General features: G+C 37.1%; 1 protein-coding gene across 3 annotated transcripts in view; it reads right to left on the bottom strand.

Annotated features, from left to right (window-relative positions):
* Positions 1-1,667: 1,667 nt before the first annotated feature.
* The window catches only part of P5CS (Delta[1]-pyrroline-5-carboxylate synthase), a 45,588-nt gene continuing 26,307 nt past the window's right edge, over positions 1,668-20,948 (bottom strand). For all 3 annotated transcript variants that reach the window (XM_074099631.1, XM_074099629.1, XM_074099630.1), the window contains exons 2-10: positions 19,445-19,621; positions 17,885-18,028; positions 16,243-16,347; positions 9,282-9,452; positions 7,609-7,797; positions 4,923-5,115; positions 3,817-4,821; positions 2,617-2,754; positions 1,668-2,086 (exon numbers count right to left, since the gene is read on the bottom strand). In XM_074099631.1, the coding sequence (XP_073955732.1) occupies positions 1,965-2,086; positions 2,617-2,754; positions 3,817-4,821; positions 4,923-5,115; positions 7,609-7,797; positions 9,282-9,452; positions 16,243-16,347; positions 17,885-18,028; positions 19,445-19,621 (2,244 nt within the window). In that variant the 3' untranslated portion in view covers positions 1,668-1,964. The remainder of the gene's footprint in view (positions 2,087-2,616; positions 2,755-3,816; positions 4,822-4,922; positions 5,116-7,608; positions 7,798-9,281; positions 9,453-16,242; positions 16,348-17,884; positions 18,029-19,444; positions 19,622-20,948) is intronic.

Genomic DNA, 20,948 nt, shown 5'->3' on the forward strand with positions numbered 1-20,948 from the left:
GAGCCCGACGAGGGTAAACAAATAACCACTGATCTAGTAATAGCTTAAAACACAAAAGGACTGAAGGTTTAATGTCCAGTTTCTTACACAAAACAATGGCTATGTTTATTAACAATTATTTTGCACTAATATTCACGCACACGCAGTATTGTATTATTTGTTTAGAATTAAAATCGTTGGAGCAATTAATTTCGCGTCCGCTCAGGTGCTATCTCGCACTACCCTTTCTCTTTTTCTCAGAATTTAACGATAATGGAGCTCGTTGTAACCTTTTTAAACATTTTACTGCTGTTTTAACGATTCCGACAGCTTCAAAACATCCGCGCCCGGTGTCAACGGATGCCAGCATGCCAGAAAATTCCCTCAACATTTTGCACAATATTCGATATCAAACCAAAACAATTCTTCTCCCGCTTTTGAATAAGTCTACCAACTCTGAAATTGTTCTTTATTGTTTCCAAACTTTTGTCAAAGTTAATTAGAAGACGCCGGCAAAAGAAGGCGCCCGATAACACTAAACTTTATTACCTTAATTAAGATAAACAAAAGACAGAGAATTAAAGAGTTGGTTACTAATTGGGCAAGTTCTGTTTGAAGTAAATGAGACCGAAGGCTCTATATTCTGTTCCGTGCGTGACTTTTTGCAGTAAAGAATGAAAGAAAGTTGGTGTTAAGTGGGGTCGGGGGATCTCGTAAATCAGGGCTGATCGGGAACGACGCTAATGTTAAATAATGACCAGGAGCTAAGAGGATATTGGAACCTCTCGTGACAGTCAGCTTTAAGGGGTTTTCCGATACAGCGGGCAGTCGATTGATTTAAGCATCCGATATAGATTGACGATCTTAAGGAAATTGATGATGCTTAAGTAAGATTTTTTTTTAGGTGCTGTATCGAAATAGGTACTTTTATGAATCAATTTAACGATTCAATTCAATTTATTGTGAAGAATTCAGGTGTACTGTACATAGATGTTCAATAATTGCACTTTTACGATTAAGTCTCGCTAAAACCTTACCTTTTCAGGCGTACACGCTTTTGCTTACAAAATATAATCGAAAAAATATAAGTAAACAATGATAAATTACAAATGCCAGCAATGAGATTAAATTAAATGTCAATATATATTTTTTCACGGGACAATTCACACGAATTGACCTAGTCCCAAAGTAAGCTTAGCAAAGCTTGTGTTATGGGTACTAAGCAACGGATAAATATAATTATAGATAGATACATAGTTAAATACATATTAAACACCCAAGACCCGAGAACAAACATTCGTATTTTTCATAGAAATATCTGCCCCGACACGGGAATCGAACCCGGGAGCTCAAGCTTCGTAGTCAGGTTCTCTAACCACTAGGCTATCTGGTCGTCTGAAACCATTAAATGAGGACCAGCAATGTTACCTACTTCTAGTGTGCTTGTATTGCAACCAGAGCTAGCGAAGGATTCTATGGAGCAGGTAACTTTGCTACCAAGCGATATTTATACACATACCCAGCTTTGCGTCCCATTACAGAGAGGAAAATGGTACCAATATGAGCTTTTAAGTAATCAGAGAACGAGAGAGAAATATTTATTTACAATCTTTGATCCATTTTTACCTGAAAAAAAATAATATTTTGATGCATTAAACCGCTTAATTTATAACACAGCAAAACAAATCTTCAAATGTCAACAATTTATTAACCCATTTTACAAGTAGCTCATTTTATTCAAAATTTTAACCTATAAAAAAATAATTTCTTAACTTAACGTTTTAAACTTTCGTAATTCTCAATCATAGTCAAAATACCCTAAACGGGACTTATCACGCTATTTTTACACAAGTCATATTTACCTCGATGTTTCGGCAACGTTACAGTTGCCGTGGTCACGAGTAGACGAGTAGTCCCGTTTATGGTATTTTGACTATGAATCTCTTAACTCTCTTATACAATTTATTGGTGAATGTCTCTTTTAGTCAATTGATCGGCATTTTTTCGTGCAACCAAGTCCTTTTGCCTTCATTGAACTCTGCGGCGGTGTGATCTGTGCCTTCAAGGATCCACTTGGTGGTGAGGAGACCTTCAACTCCAACAGGTCCTAAAGCAAATCAATAGTTTAAAGAGCTGGCCAACTCACCCAACTTCAAACTATACTATAATATTAACATACTATATTATGTTGCTCCCAATTCAGGCTGCGAAGAATTGGTATATCGTAGTCCCGCGGGAACCATGCAATTTTAAAACTAGGTGTTCATTCAGTATGTGTCAAATTTAATTTATATATGTACCTACGTTGAGCCACTTTTGCGTGATTGACTAATAAACATCCAAACTTTAGCTTACTAGCCTTTACTAGACTTCGCACGTGGAAATATTAGATCCAGCAGTTCGATAGAAATTGCAGGATGTTACTGAATCTTCGTCCCGAAATTGCATCGTGGTCTTTATTTACTTTGTTTGAAGAAAATCCGTGCAAACATTAACATTCCCAAGATCCAGCTATTTACACAACTCAGCCCCACCCTTGTGCATGAAAAAATAACAAACACATACATGCACACGTAAACTTTTGCGCATATAATACTTATTACTCGTACTAAGTTGAGCAGCAATTGTAGAACTTACCTCTGGCATGTATTCTAGCAGTGGAAATGCCAACTTCGGCACCTAGGCCGAAACGGAAGCCGTCTGCGAAACGCGAAGAAACGTTATGGAAAACACACGCGCTGTCTACGGAATGTAAGAAAAGTTTTGCTGCTGCATCTGTAATAAATGCAAAAAAATACTGTTATACAAATGTAATCGAGTTGGACATTTTTCTGCGAAGGTAATCCATGAATTAAATCCAATTGGTCTGGCGCCAAACAAGTGGATAAAGCAAGTCGCAAAGTAATTAATTTGCAGCTCACTTTGCGGTCTTGGAGTACTAGTAAGTTCGTGAATTGATTAGAATCTACAAAAGAAAGAAAAAGAAAGAAAAATGATTTATTAACGGTCCCAACAGTATACAAGCAAAATCACAATAAATTGTATGGTGATGACATCAGTTGTCACCGAAAAAGGGAAAGCCCACTGGCACTGGCAAAAGTTTACGCAATTTAAACCTTATTTTGTCTTTGTCTGACACATTGATCATTTGATGAAACCACTGCTCACTGCTTACCATTAGGTCCTATTCAAACAAAATTCGAACATTTGCGATCTCCATTACAAAACATGAATACAAACCTGATAACATAAATACTGACGGTTTTATAATTTCCAGACAATTCAAACATAAAAACTACAATTAAATCAGACGCAAACAAACTGAACAAAATCGTGCTTCAGCAAACATCGTCTTATCTTACCTTGAAATAATAGTCATAATAATATTATCTTTACTGCTTTATGTACAATTTCCGCACCAAGCAAAATAAATACTAGGTATATAGTAGTTGTTTCAGTCAAATCGTGTAAGATTTGCTTTTGGAGTCTTTTTGTATTTTTTATTGCAACTCCAAATTTTAAAAAGAAGAAAGTTAAAAATGAAGTTGTGTTAAATACTTGTGATTAAAGATATCATTTAATAATATTGTAAATCTGTTTAAAAAAAAGTATATACCTCGTTGAGGTTCTTCTCAATAAAAGTTTTTCCGAACCGGTAGTAGTTTTTTTGACATTCAGTGCTTGTTATAACCTAAATTGAAGATATTTTGACTTTGACTTGACTGCACACAGTAATTACCTCCAGTAAACAACCGATTCCAAATTGATCTGTGATACAGAATGGACAAGTATGATAAAAACTATTAGAGAAGAAGATAAATAATAATTAGAACTCACCGTTTTCAGTGATAATGACATCAGTATGGGAGCTTCCGTATTTATGAATATGGTCTACAGCATCATCGAGATCCTTAACGATTTCAATGCAGCACTCCAAAGAACCGTACTCGTGCCTCATAGATTTAGCCGGCGATGGGCCGAAAGTCAAGTGATTGGAGAGTTTAGGGCCAGCGTTAATCTTGACGCCTTCCTTCTTCAAAACGTTACAGACATCCGTGAATAGAGAGCTACATAAATGATCCTCGTGAAGTAAAAGAGTTTCCATAGCGTTGCAAGCGGCTGGGTAGTCGCATTTGGCATCCTTCACGATCTTCAAAGTCTTAGCCGGATCTGCGTCTTTGTCTACATACACATGACAGATTCCTTCTGCGTGACCTAGCACGGGAATGTGTTGCGATTGCTTCTGAATATTCATAACTAATTCAGATGACCCACGCGGGATGATCAAATCAATATGTTTATCCATCGATAGTAAATCGCTAATTTCCTCCCTGGTTGATACTAGAGATATCGCATCTTGAGCGCCGACCGTTTGTAGAGATTCCTTAACTAAATCCATGAGTGCTTTGTTAGAGTGAGCAGCTTCTTTGCCTCCTTTCAGCAGAAGGCCGTTCGCCGAAGCCATAGCTAAGGCAGCTACTTGCGGTAGCGAATCTGGTCTTGATTCAAAAATGACTAGTAGTACACCAATTGGTACAGTTACTTGTTGAAGTATCAAGTTCTCGGCCAACTTTGTTTTCCTTAAAACCCTGCCAACGTTTTCATAGCTAGAATCAGCAATTTGTTTCAATCCAATTGCTAGTGTCTTCAATTTTGCGGGGCTTAACTTAAGTCTGTCGAGAAGCGGTTTAGCTACACCATTCTTCTTTGCTTCTTCTAAATCTTTAGAATTTGCTTCTAATATCATGTCTTGTTTGTCTACTAAGAGATCAGCTAAAGTGTGGATTGCTGCAGCTCTATCGCTTGGCGAAAGCTGTTGTAGGACTCTGCTTCCCGAACGAGCTGAAAGAGGGAAACTTTTTAGTCTGCAACCTGTCTAGTTTGTTTTCTATTTTTATTCAAAATGATATTGAGAATTTGCAAAAGTTTAAGTTAAATCTTACCGTTCTCAGCGGCAACGTCTACAGAAGATGTTGTTGGGGCAGGGCAATCAGTAAAGAAGGTTCCAACCTTCCTTCCACTGATTATGGTCTTGATGGCTTTTTCTTGCATACCGTTGCAGATAACGACACTGACACCACGGGCCATAGCCCATGTCGCCGCGTTTACTTTGGAATCCATACCACCCGTTCCAACCTAAAAAAAAAAAATTTATAGCCAAATTAAATTATAATTAGTTGTATTATGATGGAAATCCTTCCTACTTAATATTATAAATGTTTGGATTTTTGTTGCTCAATCACGCAATAACAGCTGAACGGATTGACATGAAACTTGGCGTACAGATAGACAAATATCTGCAATGAGGCATAAGATACTTTTGATATCCCGGTAATGCCTTCCCGTGGGATAATAAAGTTTAAATAAGAATAGAGGGCACTGTCTAAGAACGGTGACGTACTCGTACTAGGGTACGAGGTAGGCCTCGGCTCTCAAGATGACGTGTTAACTTCGTTTACAATCAATAGTCGGCGTTGTGCGAGCAAACGTTTTCCTTTCAAATTGTTACCGTAACTTTTTTCAAGCCTAACTAAGATATTTATTTATTGCGTTGCCGTAGTAACAAGAATCGTGAAAGTAAACCGTTGTCGTTTAGTGCTAGCGGTACGCCCAAAAATGCTGCAAATGGTGTTAAAAGCATGAAAATCGGAACGATTGATCTTTAGGCCAGACGAATACATCTCTGAGCTATTTAATTTTACTTTTTGAGGGCATAGCGTTATACTCGAGGGTCGTAGGCAACCTTGTTTGAGGCGAACTTAATACCACACGGCATACCAGCAGCATAGACAGCAGCAGGGTTTAAAGCTTTGGAAAACACCTCTCGCGCGTTTCCCCCCGCGCTCCGCTAACCGACGCCCGCGCCGCTCTCTGCCGCGCTGCGTCGCCGCACCAGTTCGAGCCACGCAACCTCCGCGCACGGTCACGCCGCTTGCCGCCAGCGCCGCACCTTCGTAAGTCGTCGTACAGTACCACATGTTAAAAAAAAGTTCAACTGATATCTCAAAGCAGTCACACCCATCGTGATCATGGGAGACTAAAGAATCTGCGGGTGAAAGATCTCATAACAAATATATTTAATGTACCTAAATAACCGTGAACCATTAAAAAAAATTAACAAAGATTTAAAAAAAAAACCTGTAAGTAGGTAGGTATTTAACCCACATTAAGTGCGTTTATACCTGCTGTCCCTGCTGAGCTGGCTACGGTGCATTTTTGTTAGTTTTATGTATTATTCCATAAAAAAATAATAATAATAAAAACCGGTCAAGACTGTGTCGGACACGCCCAAGATAGGGTTCCGTAGCCACTACGAAAAAAAAACAAGTAATATTATGTGCGTTATAACACAATTAAAAAACTTACTACTTGAAATTTATTACCAAAAAAAGAGCGTATCTTCACGACTCTTACGTCTTTTTGTTGAGAAGCGCAGTTTTTCGGCAATAACTCAAAAACGGTGTATCCGATCATGTTGAAACCAATTTTCGTTGAAAGTATTTATTAAGCCTTACCTTACCATATTTTTTGCATATTTTTTGGACAAACGGTTTACAAGATAGAGGGAGGGGGGGCACAATTTTTGCTACTTTGGGAGCGATTATTTCCGGAAATCTTCACTTAATCAAAAAAGTTTTTGAGAAACCTTTATCTTTTCAAAAGAGTCGAACTAACACATTGATGCGAGTTACAAAAAAAAAAACAATTTATGTTATGTATATGGAGTGCCCCGCCCTATAAATATTTATTTTTTGTAATTTAACTACAAAACTAAATAACGGCTTTGACAAGACATAATCTGTACTCCAAATTTCATTGATATACATCTTGTAGTTTTCGAGTAAGATGCTTGTGACATACGGACGGACGGACAGACAGACAGACGGACTTGACGAAACTATAAGGGTTCCGTTTTTGCCATTTTGGCTCTGGAACTCTAAAAATGTGGTATGATATAACTGTTCTTAATATATAAATAAGTTAATGTGTCTATAATATAATGTGTGTATTCGTGATAGACTTTTATTTTCTTTAAAAACCGTTAATAAACATTTGTTCGTTTTTTACTTATATATTAAGAAGAGTTCTATTCTATCAGACCACATTTTTAATTTTCTTCCAATTTTTATGGAATAATCGAGAAAAACTAACAAAAATGCAACGTTGCCAGCTTAGCAGGTACCTATATTGAAATAAAAAAAATAGTTTTTTATGGAAGTGCTTTACGGAAGAGCTTTACAATTCAATGGTGTGTGTGAAGTTCCCAATCCGCACTGGGCCCGCGTGGGAACTACTGCCCAAGCCCTCTCATTCTGAGGGGAGGCCTGTGCCCTGCAGTGGGACGTATATATAGGCTGGGATGATGGTGATGTGTCACAATAAGACTTTATCTCCATACAATACAATATCTTTAAAATTATCTTCAATCTTTTTATTTTCGAATTTTTACGTTTTCCACTTGTATCGTATTAGTAATCGGTAGTCTTAATATGGGTTTAATTATGGTACAGGAATTTCTTAACACCCTGAAGATGTAAACAAGCAGTTCCAGTTTTGCGTGCATTTAAGCTTAAGGCGTTCCTTCTTTAATTAATTTTTTTTTTTTGGTGGTTTGTTATACTGCATTACCTTGGATTTTGTCCCAAATTCCACAGTATCCTTGTCCTTTGCTGAGTAAGTATGCAGTATGCGTGCACCGTCCTCCCAAGGGGGCTTGTTGTAGATTCCATCCACGTCTGACATCATGATTAACAGGTCAGCTTGGACTTCGGCCGCCAACAATGCTGAAAGACTGTCATTGTCCTTCAGGCCAATACCCTAAGAAAAATAAAAAATAAAGATAGTTCATTAAATATTAAACAGCAGACAAGAAGATCTTCTATCAAAAAAAAATCTCGAACGCTTCACAAATTATCGCGTTAAATCAAAATCTTTAAATTTCCAACAAAAGAATACGTAAGACGGCTTTACCATTAAAAACTTCAGAAATAAAATAAAGAGTCCTCGCCAGCAGACAATGAATAAAAGAACAGAATTCCCAGTGAAAATAAGGCAAGCATTATGCGAAACTTCTCGAAGATTCTCTCTTCAAAACATTGTGTTTTATCGAAGAGTTCTAATGTAACAAAATACACCGCACCCTTGTAAAAACCCTTATCAAGCTCTTAAGTGAAAGAAAACACAATTTAAACGGGCCGTCAAGTTTTTCCTACAGCATCCGCAGAAGTTCCAAGCACTTTTACCAAGGAAGACTTCTTATCTTTCATAATTCCTTCAGACGTTTCTCTTTGAAAATGGCGAGTGAGTTGATTCATAGATAACAATCTGGTTTAGGAATATAGCTACAGTTTTATAGGTACTTGCTACAACATAATCATATGTTAAACTATCTTTTGATAACTTTTGTAAGGTAGAGTAAGACAAGTGCCAACAACAAGGGTGTAATTTCTTAATTTTTAACTTGAAAAATGTGTGGCAGCGAAAGTTTGGGAAACGTTTGGGACTTTATTATTGGGAGATAAATACGTAATATAATATGTATATTGTAGAAACTGCAGTTCCATTTATTATCCATAAATTTGTACTTCGTAGTATTTCTCTGAAAAAATAATTTCTTGCGGTTTTTCTACCGCTGCACGAGACCATATTGTGACGTCACGGGCCAGTACCGACGTGTTTTATCTTATTATTTTTTTGTTTTATTAACAAAAGAATAGTTATTTGTGATACGAGGTTGGTAAGGTTTTACTAATGAATTGACAAGTGATAAAATCGTCACGAGCTTGTAAAACCGCGCCAACCGTGTATCATACGACGTTTTTCAATACATTTGTAAGAAAATAGCCAAATTAAAAACACAAAATTGAAAAATAAAAACAAAACAACGCAGTTTTACAAAAATGGCGCGTCCGTAATGCGCAAGCGTAAGTTTTGTTTTTAATTACGTTAACTAAAATTATCAGGCAAAGGTTCCACGCGTTCAGCCACTGCGATTTTTATACTTTACTATATTTTACTGCGAAAAATAAAAAAGGTGGAAATTTATTAAAATTCAGTTTTGAATATTTATAAAATTAACTTACAAGCCGTGTATACATCCTTTAAAAGGGAATTCTTCGAGCAAATGTATTGAAAAAAAATATGTGACCACTATTTTTTCTAATTGAGGAACTAGTTATTTTTATATCCATGATATTGCAAGGGTTACTAGTCCGTCCATTTAAAAAAATCTGTAAAACATCAACAGGGAAATGTTTCGCTTTGGATTAAAGTCAGTGTATACTCGTGAGGCTTTAGCCTACCTTTTTCCCAGTGCCTGGTACGACAGTGTCGTCATGGACGAACATAGGAGGGCTCACTGCGTCATTTGTGTTGATAATAGGCACAATGTTCAGTGAGATCAGCTCCGATAATGTGGCGAAGAGATGCTTCCGAGTTTCTTCATTGTAGAAGTCAGGTTTGGTGACTAACACCTGAGGACAAAAGTGGGATTTGTAAATTAAAGTTCTGTTAGCCTAGTACCTATCTTAATTACAAATAGGTATTTTGAAGTGTTTTTACAAATTAAAAATATAAATATATGTATAAATTTTAGTTTTTTAAGTTTGATTTTAAGGTTTTTTTTTTCAATGTTATTAGACTATGAATGAAATATGAATGAAAATGAAATACGTTACACAACGGGGCAATAGGACATTAAATTCAATTTCATAATTATGTAGAAAAATAAAATTTAAAATAAAATAAACACCAAGTAAATTAAGTTAGGCTTAGTCAAGTCGTGACCAAAATTACAAACACACTTCTTCGACCATTTTTAATCCATAATCCGACTGTAAAATGGGTAATGGGTTTCAATCGTTTCGTTTCCGTGGTCACTTTTTTATGAATGGGCTGTAGAATATGATGAGATTTTTGTTAATTTTTTAGACATCCTGTACTTCTACTGGATAACCTGGAAACTGTAACAGATTTTTCTACCGTGTCAACAAAAATACGCCCACGAAAATCATACCTACTGAACAAACGCTCGAACAATGACCCAAAATAACTCGCACTACATTCGTCGTACCACATAAATAAAGATTACTAAAGCCAATCCGGAAAAAACAAGAGGGAAAACAAAGCATTTTGTGCATTTCGGTTAATTGCACATTCATGGTTTTGCCGAGTCATTCATTTCCGGGAGTTAATTATTTGTTTGTTTACGCACAACCCCCATTAAAAGCCGCAGCATGGTCTGAAAATGGACTTCATTATCTTAATGTTTTTTTTAAACATGACGTAATGTATTGTGACTACCTGTGGCGTGGCCATATTGTGTAAAGCCAAGGTTAGACTTGCAAGAATAATCGTGCAAGTTGCATTACAAAGCCAATGAATTGTAGTGGTCAATCGAGCGCCGCTATGTAATGCAACTTGCACAATTTTTCTTGCAAGTCTAAACACGGCTTAACGCTCTGACATTCGTGATCGCATTTACCATCTCTTTCTACCTCCATTTTATACCGTGTGATAGAAAGAAGTGGGGAAAACGATTGTGATTTTAAGTGTTAGACAATAAGGCCTCAGCTGATGAAGGTCCGAACGCAGGCAGCCCAGGAGTTTTTTTTTTCGATTTAAGGGAATAAATAACTCAGAAGAACGTTGAACTACAACTTTTAAGCTTGCTCCTCCTTTACCAATTATAATATGAACTCCGCAAAGATACTTATGAATCGTAATAATAAGAAGAGCTTGTCTTAGTTCACCGCGGCGAACCCTGTGTACCTACTGTGCGTTGGGTGGCGTTGGAAAGGTATTTAGTTAGTTGTTTCTGGTATACATACTAGCTGTTGCCGTCGTAGCTGCCGCCAATCATCTGCGTCCCGCAAATGGGGACTTTGCATTTTTAACGGGATAAAATGTATCCTTTTTTCATCTGGACTACTTAGTAATGTTGCCGTTTATTGTATATATTAGCGGTCAAACTTTGGAAACAGCCAGCAGTGCCAATATTTTCAGGCTGATACAACTTCAGATTCTATAAAAACGAGCCTTCTTTTTTCTCCAATAATCCAGTAACGCACCCATAATTTTGCTTACTTTACATTCCATGGATGGCTGTGATTGTTTTCCATCAGGTGATCCACCCACCCGTTTTTCTCTAACATACAAAAAAGCTAAAGAATCGTTGTTAAATCAATTCAGCATTTTCAAAGATTGTACTATTTTACTATAGTGTTAGATAATATAGACGTATCTTTTATTAATGCCAGCCAGTTACTTCACTACTCTTGAAAACGAAAACAACTGTTCCCTATAGCTCGATTGAAGTAGGTATTCAATTAGCGACTAACTATTACCGACGCAGAGGCGTGTGTGTGATTGCACAAACTTAATTATGCATCTACCTACTCTGATATCCGAATACATAGTATAAGGGAGGATACATAATACATTTTCTCCCGAGCACGAACAACAGTTCTTGTTACATTAGTCATGTTACGTTGTAGGGCTTTGGAAGTTTCATGGAGTTCACTGCGACATGGAATCTATAAAATAACAAAGTGGCTGAGTGACTGACAGATAATACAAGTACAAGAGCCTACCACAGGAACAAGACTCTTAAAATATGGCAGACAATAGTTGATGAGGATCATCCATACTAATATTATAAATGAGAAAGTATGTATGTTTGTATGTATGTCCATCTTTTACGCCGAAACAGAGCGACGGATCGACGTGATTTTTGGCATAGAGATAGTTTATGGGCCAGAGTGACATAGGCTACTTTTTATCTTTGAAAAATGCACAGTTCCCGAGGGAACAGCGCGCGATAGCCGAATTCCACGCAGGCGAAGCCGCGGCCAAAAGCTAGTAATTCATAAAAGTAAACTAAAACGCCCAATGGTGCAGTGTAGTGATCTATATTAACATAAAATTAATGATAACAACCACTGGGAGAGCGACCGGCATTTTTTTTTTTTTTAATCTCATTTATTTTATAAGCCATACATCTTATGACCGGCATTGGGACGTCTACCTTAATCTTTACAATACTATTGATGGTGTTGCACTTTATCACATCTAATTTAATTAAAACAATTACTTGCAAATTAAACCTGGATTATACACATGCAAATTACCTATTCGCAACTAACTAACAAATTAAACCAGTTGCGTGACGTGTTAGCTAAATAGACTAACGTAGCTTAAATATTATGTTGCTTAGGTTTTATTTGAAGCCGTGGTAGCTTAGTGGTTTGATCTATAACCTCTCAAGCAGAGGATCAGAAATTCAAACCAGGGCAGAGTTTTTTCGGAATTCATATTCCCATAAAATTTACCATTAGATTTCCAGTAAAGGAAAACATCGTGGGCATTTAGATACACCCACAAAGCAATTGAATGGTGGGGTTGAAATTCCCGATCCGTACCTAGTCGGCGTGGGAACTATAATCCTAAGTTTCTCATTCTGAGAGGAGGCCTACGCCCAGCAGTAAGACGTATACGGACGGACGGATGATGATGATGATGTCACAAAATGTTCATCTTCAAACTGCAAAATGTCGTCAAAGGAAAAAGCCTACAAAATATTATAATTACGCGCCACACGAACGCTTATAAGGCTCTTTTCGTGCTTCATAAACATTTGCTTTAAAATTGTAAACGAAACTCGTGTCATAGGTATGTTGTTTAATTGCTGTAAATTTGTATTCCTAACGCGTATTTGTACACGTGGCGTGATATATAGGATGACATGTAATTTGTATCCACGATACTTCACAATTGATTGGAATTCCATTTTAATTGGAGTTACATCAAAGAATTTCAAACGTAATTCCGCACATGATTTTCGAAAAACTCAGAGGTGCGAGCCGGGGTTTAAACCCACGACCCTCTGTTTGAGAGGCGATAGGTCAAACCACTAGGCCACCACGGCTTACATTTGAAATTTACCACGAGCTTTGCGGTGAAGGAAAACATCGTGAGGAAACCTGCACAAACCTGCGAAGCAATTCAATGGTGCGTGTGAAGTTCCCAATCCGCACTGGGCCCGCGTGGGAACTACGGCCCAAGCCCTCTTGTTCTGAGAGGAGGCCTGTGCTCAGCAGTGGGACGTATATAGGCTGGGATGATGATGATGACATCAAAGAATTGATTTTTATAGTCCTTTGTTTGTATTGAAAAAAAAAATTTAGACCACTTTTTTAAAACTCTTCGTAAATCATTTTTTTAATTTACCTTTAACAAATTTGGACAGTTTCTCTCTTTATTACAAGTTCTCTAATGTCATACGAGTTTAATTATTGTGACTTGTTATTTGCAGGGTTTTACACAATTTGCAATGTTCGTATGTTCAAGAACAAATATTAATCGAATTTCTTTCACTTCTAATGACCGAATGGACTTAAAAATTTGTACGAATTTGTAGTTTAATTGACAACGAAAGTACAGTGATTAAAACAGCATGTATATTTTTACAAAAACTTATTTATGTTTCTGTTATTAATTTAATCATTCGCACACCCACCCTGTAGAATATATAAGACATGCCTTGACATTGGCGAGGTGTTTTGTGGAACATCTTTGGAGTCCGTGACATGCTTACTCAGGACCCTATTTGAGCACGCACACATGTATTCGTCTTAATAACGTGGCAGTTTCTATGAGAAATGTGTTATTACTGTGTGTTACTTTTTGTTACCCACTACCAGGAGACCATTAAATTTTTAAAATAAGGATCCAAAAGATGTCAAAAGATTCAGTTTTTAAAAATAAAATTACCACTAATCTTGGAATAATCGTTACATGCAGATTTAATTAAAGCTTTTAAATATGTACCTACATTGTATAAGTGGTTTCCAAATAGTACTTCAGAAGTTTTGAGAATGTAGGTAATTTTTATGGTTTAAGACAGAGAACTACCTACTTTATAAATCGGCTTCAAAAAGAAGAATAACTTCTTCTATTTATTTTGATGAAAAAATAAGTAGGTACCATCCGCAAAGTTCTTAAAGTTTTTTTTAATAGTTGTGTAAAATTCGTTTAAGTTATTTTACTGCGATTATTTGCGGCTACACTTATTAATCCTTATTATCTCATTTTCTTCCTTAATTAGCATAATATTAATTGTTCTAACATAAACTCGCACACAGACTTGGCATAACAATACTTACATGCGTATCTCATTCTCGTGGGGATATCGGGATAAAAACAGTCTAGTATTTCCAAGATCCAGCTGTATAAAAAAATACAAACATAGGCACACTGAAAATTTCTTATTAATTTAGTTATGTTAGTAAAATACTTTACAGCTGGTCCCATCAGAATAAGAATTAATAAATCTAGCGGCAAATAATCATGAGACAATTACCGAATGAAATTTTACAAAGTAATTATAAATTGGTCGAAAGTCACTCATTAGACAAAAAGCAAATGCCCTCGTTTTATCTTAATCTGTTCTTTGTAAGGAACATTTTCAATTTTTTTTTTTTTAATTTAAGCCTTCTATTTAAGAATGTCTAGACAGTTCACTTATTAAAATGTAAAAAGATATTTTACAAGTATCTTCTGAGATTTATTCATTCGTTAACCTTCAGCTTAATTAAAACAGTTTGGATTAGAAATTTATTCTTATGTTTGATTTAATTTACAGTAATGGTAACTTGATTACTCGTTAATTATTGGCAGCTCAAATGAAAGCTGTATGTAATTGCTAATTAAAATGTTCTCGATCAATAAAGCAAGTAAAATACATTTAAGAGATACTTCGAAGTCGTAGAAAATCCATACTAATATTATAAATGCGAAAGTGTGTGTGTTTATATATTTGTGTGTTTGTATGTATGTTTATCCATCTTTCACGTCGAGACGGAGCGACGGATGGACGTGATTTTTGGCATAGAGATAGTTAATGGGCCAGAGAGTGACATAGGCTACTTTTTATTCCGGAAAATGCACAGTTCCCGAGGAATCAGCGCGCGATAACAGACTTCCACGCGGGCGAAGCCGCGGTAAAAAGCTACGAAAAATGGCTCTAAGCAACATTATTTTCGAGTCTACGAATTCTTAGTTGGAAATTCAACCTGTAGCAATATAAATTGTTAATAAAAACAATTAATTTCAATTTATAGTTCTTCATGAACTATATTTTCTGTCACTTAAATTTAGATTTGTCACTAAACTGCGATAGTCATCAAATTAATCAAATCTGTCTCTAAGTAGTCTCAGAGTCTGAGTCATCAGATTAAACTTGTATCCTAAATTATAGTTTGATCCTCAAAATAATATCACCAAAATAATAGATCTGTCACCTAATAAATAGACCAGTTCCTTAATTCGATGCTTCTATCTACCTATTCTACTAAGGCAGGTCTGGTTTGATACGACGACGAGCGAAGCGAGGAAGGAGTTTTAGGTAGAACTGCGACACCACAACTGAACATTTTTTGCTAATACTTGTATGATGAATATAAATGTTTATAGTAGGTAGGTACTTGAGTCTTGGATGTTTGTATCTATTTAAGCATATATGTATGTATGTCTAGATGTCTACCCGTTGTTTAGCAACCATAGAACAAACTTTGCTTAGTTTGGGGCTGGGTCAATTGGTGTAATTTGTGAGAAGACATTACTATTATTACTTAATTCATTGTACATATCATTATGGTCAAATTTCAGTTCAATTATTTGATGATCAATATTATTTTCTAGTGATTATAATTATTTTTAGGAAGCCATTTCTATATTGTTTGGTGATTCAGTTTTAGTGACACATTATATTATTTTGGAACCCAATATATTTGATGATCAATATTATTTCAGAGTAATTTTTAAATAATATTTAGGTAACTGTTTTAATATTATTTGATGATTCAATTTAGGTGACAGATCTACTATTTTAGGAACAAATAATATTTATTAGGTCGCCGAAAATGCATTTATTAGGTGATCAATAAAATCATACCTTTATCAGTTACGATGGAGGTTACTCGTGACGGCCACTGTAATGTGGTTGAAACGTCGAGGTAAATATTATCCGTGTGTTTTAGCGTGATAAGTCCCGTTTGTGGTATTTTGACTATGAGTGAAAATCACGAAAGTTTAAATCATTATAGTTACGATGAATTTAATGATACCTGATAATGTTGAGATCCGTCTAGCCATTTAGACTACAGAAAGGACATACGCTCGAAAAACATACTACTGCGGGCAGTCAAGTAAAAGACACATATATTTTTTTAATGGTTACTATTATGTAAGTAATTAAGTACTTACCTGCGCTATTTTGACGTTGTACTGTGAGAACATTGCATCGTACATGGACATCAGCTCTGATTGGCCCACAGCCGCGGCTGCTCGCGGGTCCAGTGTACTACCATCCTGGAAACAAAACAAATATAAACGTCAGGGAACTAAACGGCAAGTTCAATTTTAAAATTTGTTCTTTGCGTTAAAGTCCCCCATAACAACCGTGAAGTGAGTTCTGGAGCTATGCATGGCTCTGGAAATATCCTCATACATAGCCTCCACCTCATCGTCGGAGTGCGTCGAGGTCGGAGCGTATACCTGTATGACCTTCAACGAATATCGTTGGGTCATTCTGAGTACAAGGCATGCTACCCGGTTCGACACACTCTCGATCTTCACCACGTTGTTCACGAGGGACCTGTGGACGATAAACCCGACACCTCCCTGGGACTGGTGTTCGCCCTCCCGGAAATAGAGCAAGTTACCGGACTTAAGAGTTATCGTGTCCTCCCCTCTCTACGGACTTCTGATAACCCTATGATTCCCCATCGTAACCTGCTCAATTCTTCCTCCAGTTCCAGTATCCTTTCATCGGTCCGCAGTGTTCGGCAGTTATATGTTGCCAGGGCCAAAGGTTGTCGTTTTTGGTAGCCGGGCCTCTGCCGGTGATTAGCTATAGCACCCCCTGCCCCGCCGTTACCATGGCCGCTACCGGAGCCAGGAATAGCAGGGCCGCCGGGACTAGGGGTCTGGGCTGATTGTGTGGATTCATTAGTTTTATATCTTGTACCTTGGGGGAAAATGCCTTAGTCGCCACGCTTGGCAGGCGGGTTGGCGACCGCAGTTATATCCGATAGTTCGCGGAGGACGCTGCTGCCCATCCTCCGGTTTATCCCTTAGTCACCTCTTACGACACCCACGGGAAGAGAGGGGGTGGTGCAATTCTTGACCGACACCACACGGCACACACAATGATTTTCATAACATTGAGAGGAAAAAATTGCAAACAATAAAATTAAGAATTTAATGTCTAAACATTCATCATTCATAGCTCGTCAAGAGAAAGACGCTAAGAATACTACTGAATAAAACTAAAGGCTACCCGTCAATACAGGAGGGCTAGTACGAAATTCAAAGTTCGTATCGTACCGTCCCTATCACTCTCATATTAAATGATATTAGCGTCAGCGATACGACACGAACTTCGATTTTCGTAGTAGCCCCCCTGATTGTCACTTTTTTCAAGTCGTCTACTATAGGGAGTCTACTATTGGGAGAAAAAACTATACGTTAATCCATTATTTCCGCGAGAACAATTTAGGCCAGTGTCCTTTAGCGTACAGGCATGGAATAAAACAATTGACGAGCAAGTGTGGTGAAAAATAGAATAAAAACTACCCAATTATGTCAAAGGGTGTCAGGAGCTACGAATTAATAATTAGGTCAGGAATTGTAACTGCGTTAGAAAAATGGCCTTCCATGTCCGCGCAAACCAATCCCTGCTTTGTTTCTGAATTTTAACCAATCAACAAGCACGTCTATTTGCAACCTCGAAAATGATTCATATTTTAATCATAAGTCGTTTTGGTTTAAAGTATGGCCATTTTTTGTGTGGATTTTTTCTGAGTTACGCTTCCTGACTTATTATTTATTCGTAGGTCAGGAATACCTCTCGCGTGTGATCGTTGGGTGACAACGTTTCTCGCATGGACATGGACATGAGGAGTTCCTGCGTCAGCTTCTGTCTCCCGAAGGCCACGGCTCCACTGCTCACCATGATAGTCTCCCGGCCTTCATGATGGCATTCTGCTACCTGAGAAAAAAACGTTTTTTACTGATTGTACTTTTTCTGTCTGTATTTGCTATATACAAGCTACGTATGAGTACAAAATTTCAAGTTCAGCTCGATCACTACCTTTGCTGTCCGTATTTGCTATATCCAAGCTACGTATGAGTACAAAATTTCAAGTTCAGCCCGATCACTACCTTTGCTGTCCGTATTTGCTATATCCAAGCTACGTATGAGTACAAAATTTCAAGTTAACCCGATCACTGAACGTGGGCAAAACCGACGTGTACTAAAATTTCGCCCATACCTAAATAATAATGCAATTTTTTTAAAAGCTTTTAAAATTTCAATATTTGGCAATATCACATTTTTTATGAAACTATGCCACGATAAAACAGCGATAAATAACTCTATTTGTGCTATGGCGTCATTTCACAGCTTACTCTATTTTGCATAACAATCATCCAGTTGGGTTGGGTGGTGCTATAAAGTAAATAGTTTGTATACTTTACATTTATTATCAACCACATACACACATTTACACACACACACACACACACATTTTACATTTATTTTTTTTGGTCATCCAATTAATAGTGAGGCTGAAACCTTAATTTACAATTAAATTGAATGCACAATCTGCGAGTTAAAACAAAACTAGATTAAATTTTAAATTTTTAGAGTATTCATGAAAGTTTAATGCGTGTATTTGGTGCTCGCGGCATTAAATTATCACGTTGGCATCGGAGCTCTGTACATGTATTAAATTTCAAATCAATCTAAACTGAGATTGAAGCAAACAAGGAAACAAACAGAGAAATATATTTAAGCAAAAGGCGCTGTTTAAAAACATTCTACATCATAAATTACTGACAAAATATTGAAATCATTTATTAGAAACTCATCGAAGAGCAAAGATCCCTGAATACTTTTTAATCCTTTTCTTTGCTCACGAGTATGTCAACGGCCCTTCTGTATCAAAAAGAGTTGCGATCGTCTTCTGTTTAACACTAAGCTGAGAGAAATGTCAGATACTCTTTTGTTTGCTTGTTATAAGCAGTCGCTGAATGTGCGCTGCTTGCGCTCCATGCTTGCCTGTATTTGACATAGACATAGACATAACTTTATTTCGAGATCGAACTTAAAATAATACACAATTTACAGAAAATAAAAACATTTGATGATGTCGAAAAGGAATTGACTCAGCATTATGCTGCAGCATTTGCTTGTCAATATTTTATACGAAGACCACAGAGCAGATCCGAGCCACAAAGAGACTTTTGCTTGTTTAAAAATGGATGCCAGTCGTTTAATGCCAGTCCGTTGGCGTCCTCTCCAGTGATGACGGCGCTGCCAAGTTTTACGATCAGTCGCCTGGCATACTTGAGCTGTGAGCGTTTGCTGAATGTTCGCAGACCTAGACAACGGAGAGACTTTTACCTGTTCAACAATGGATGCCAGTCGTCCTAATGCCAATCCGTTGGCGTCCTCTCGAGTAATGACTGCGCTGCCAAGCTTTACGACCAGTCGCCTAGCGTACTTGAGCTGTGAGCGGTCGCTGAATGTACGCTGCTTGCGCTCAGCGCTTGCCAGCGTACGCTTGTCCACATTCGCTCCCTGAAAACAAAGAACCGTTATAGTGTTGTGTGCCATTTGCCTGTGATGGTGAAACAGAATCTCGTTTATAATCGTTGTCGGTATATTTATAATAAGAAAGTACATCCATATCAAAAACTGAATACAGTTGGAAAACTGGTTAAGTAAGAGTTGGACTCGCAAAGAGGGTTCCATGCAAATTTAAAACCAAGAAGCAATTTGGTTAAAACGTTGGGACGACACTTCCATCCACAAATGTTATTCATAATTCACAATAAAAAATAGAGTTGTAACGGCACGGAACTTCGCCTCCGCCCCCGTATTCTTTTACGAAATTGTATCGGAGGTTTAATTACCTTGATATAATATACAACGAGCGAGGAACTAGGAACACAACTTTGGAAGCAAATCTATTGTTTGTAATTTTGACTTTTTATTACTTTAATAACCATGAACTCAAAGCTTCGCTTACAGGGTCACTATACGTGCGTTTATTCTATATGATTTTCTTGGGCACAATTTGGTTGACATGGCAGGAACAAAACTTGGAAACTGTAACAGAATCACAGTTTCCTGATTTGCACAGGACGTGTAAAAATATAATTAATATCACCAAATTCTACAACCCATACAAAAAAAATATTACCACGGAAATGACGCTGTTGAAAAGCTCGAATACCTAATGGCCTACAACCCTAGTAAAAAGATAGAGCTTGAAAGCACAACTAGCGGGCAGACCCAGTCACTTGTCTCAATACTGTTGACTTTGTAATAAATCGCCGCAAGTCGAAATAAATCAATCTGAAAATACCTTTTTGCGTTCATTTGCTGGGTATGGACTGACGGTATCACTCAATCACTTCTTTTCTAAAAACGTGAATGCCTTAACTTCTGAAGTGCCTGGAACCCGGTAAATTGTTTATTCTTTGGGTCTCACTAGGAATAAGTGAGATTTTGTGAATTCAACGGAAGAATAAATTGACCCCTGACCCGAAATTATTGAACTGAAACATGTTTTTATTTGAATCCTAATGTACACATCAATGTATCTACTCGGTGATTTATTTTTGGAGACTTGAAGATTATCACATTTTTTTAGATTTTTTTGCGTACCTACGAATAGAAACAGGTTTCCCTTTCTAATTCTACACTTTTAACATTTTCAGCGGCTGTAAGCCTCTTAACGTTAAAACCAACTTACAGAAGAAGAGGAAGGGTCTAATGTGCATTAAACGTCTACTGTTGTCTGAGCCTCCCGTTTCTACAAAACCTATGACAAGTCAACCAAAAGTAACAAATGTGTAATTCTCGGTAACAAACACCAGAATAATTATCATTATATTATCTT

This window comes from Choristoneura fumiferana, chromosome 16, assembly GCF_025370935.1.
Source record: "Choristoneura fumiferana chromosome 16, NRCan_CFum_1, whole genome shotgun sequence".
NCBI lineage: Eukaryota > Metazoa > Arthropoda > Insecta > Lepidoptera > Tortricidae > Choristoneura > Choristoneura fumiferana.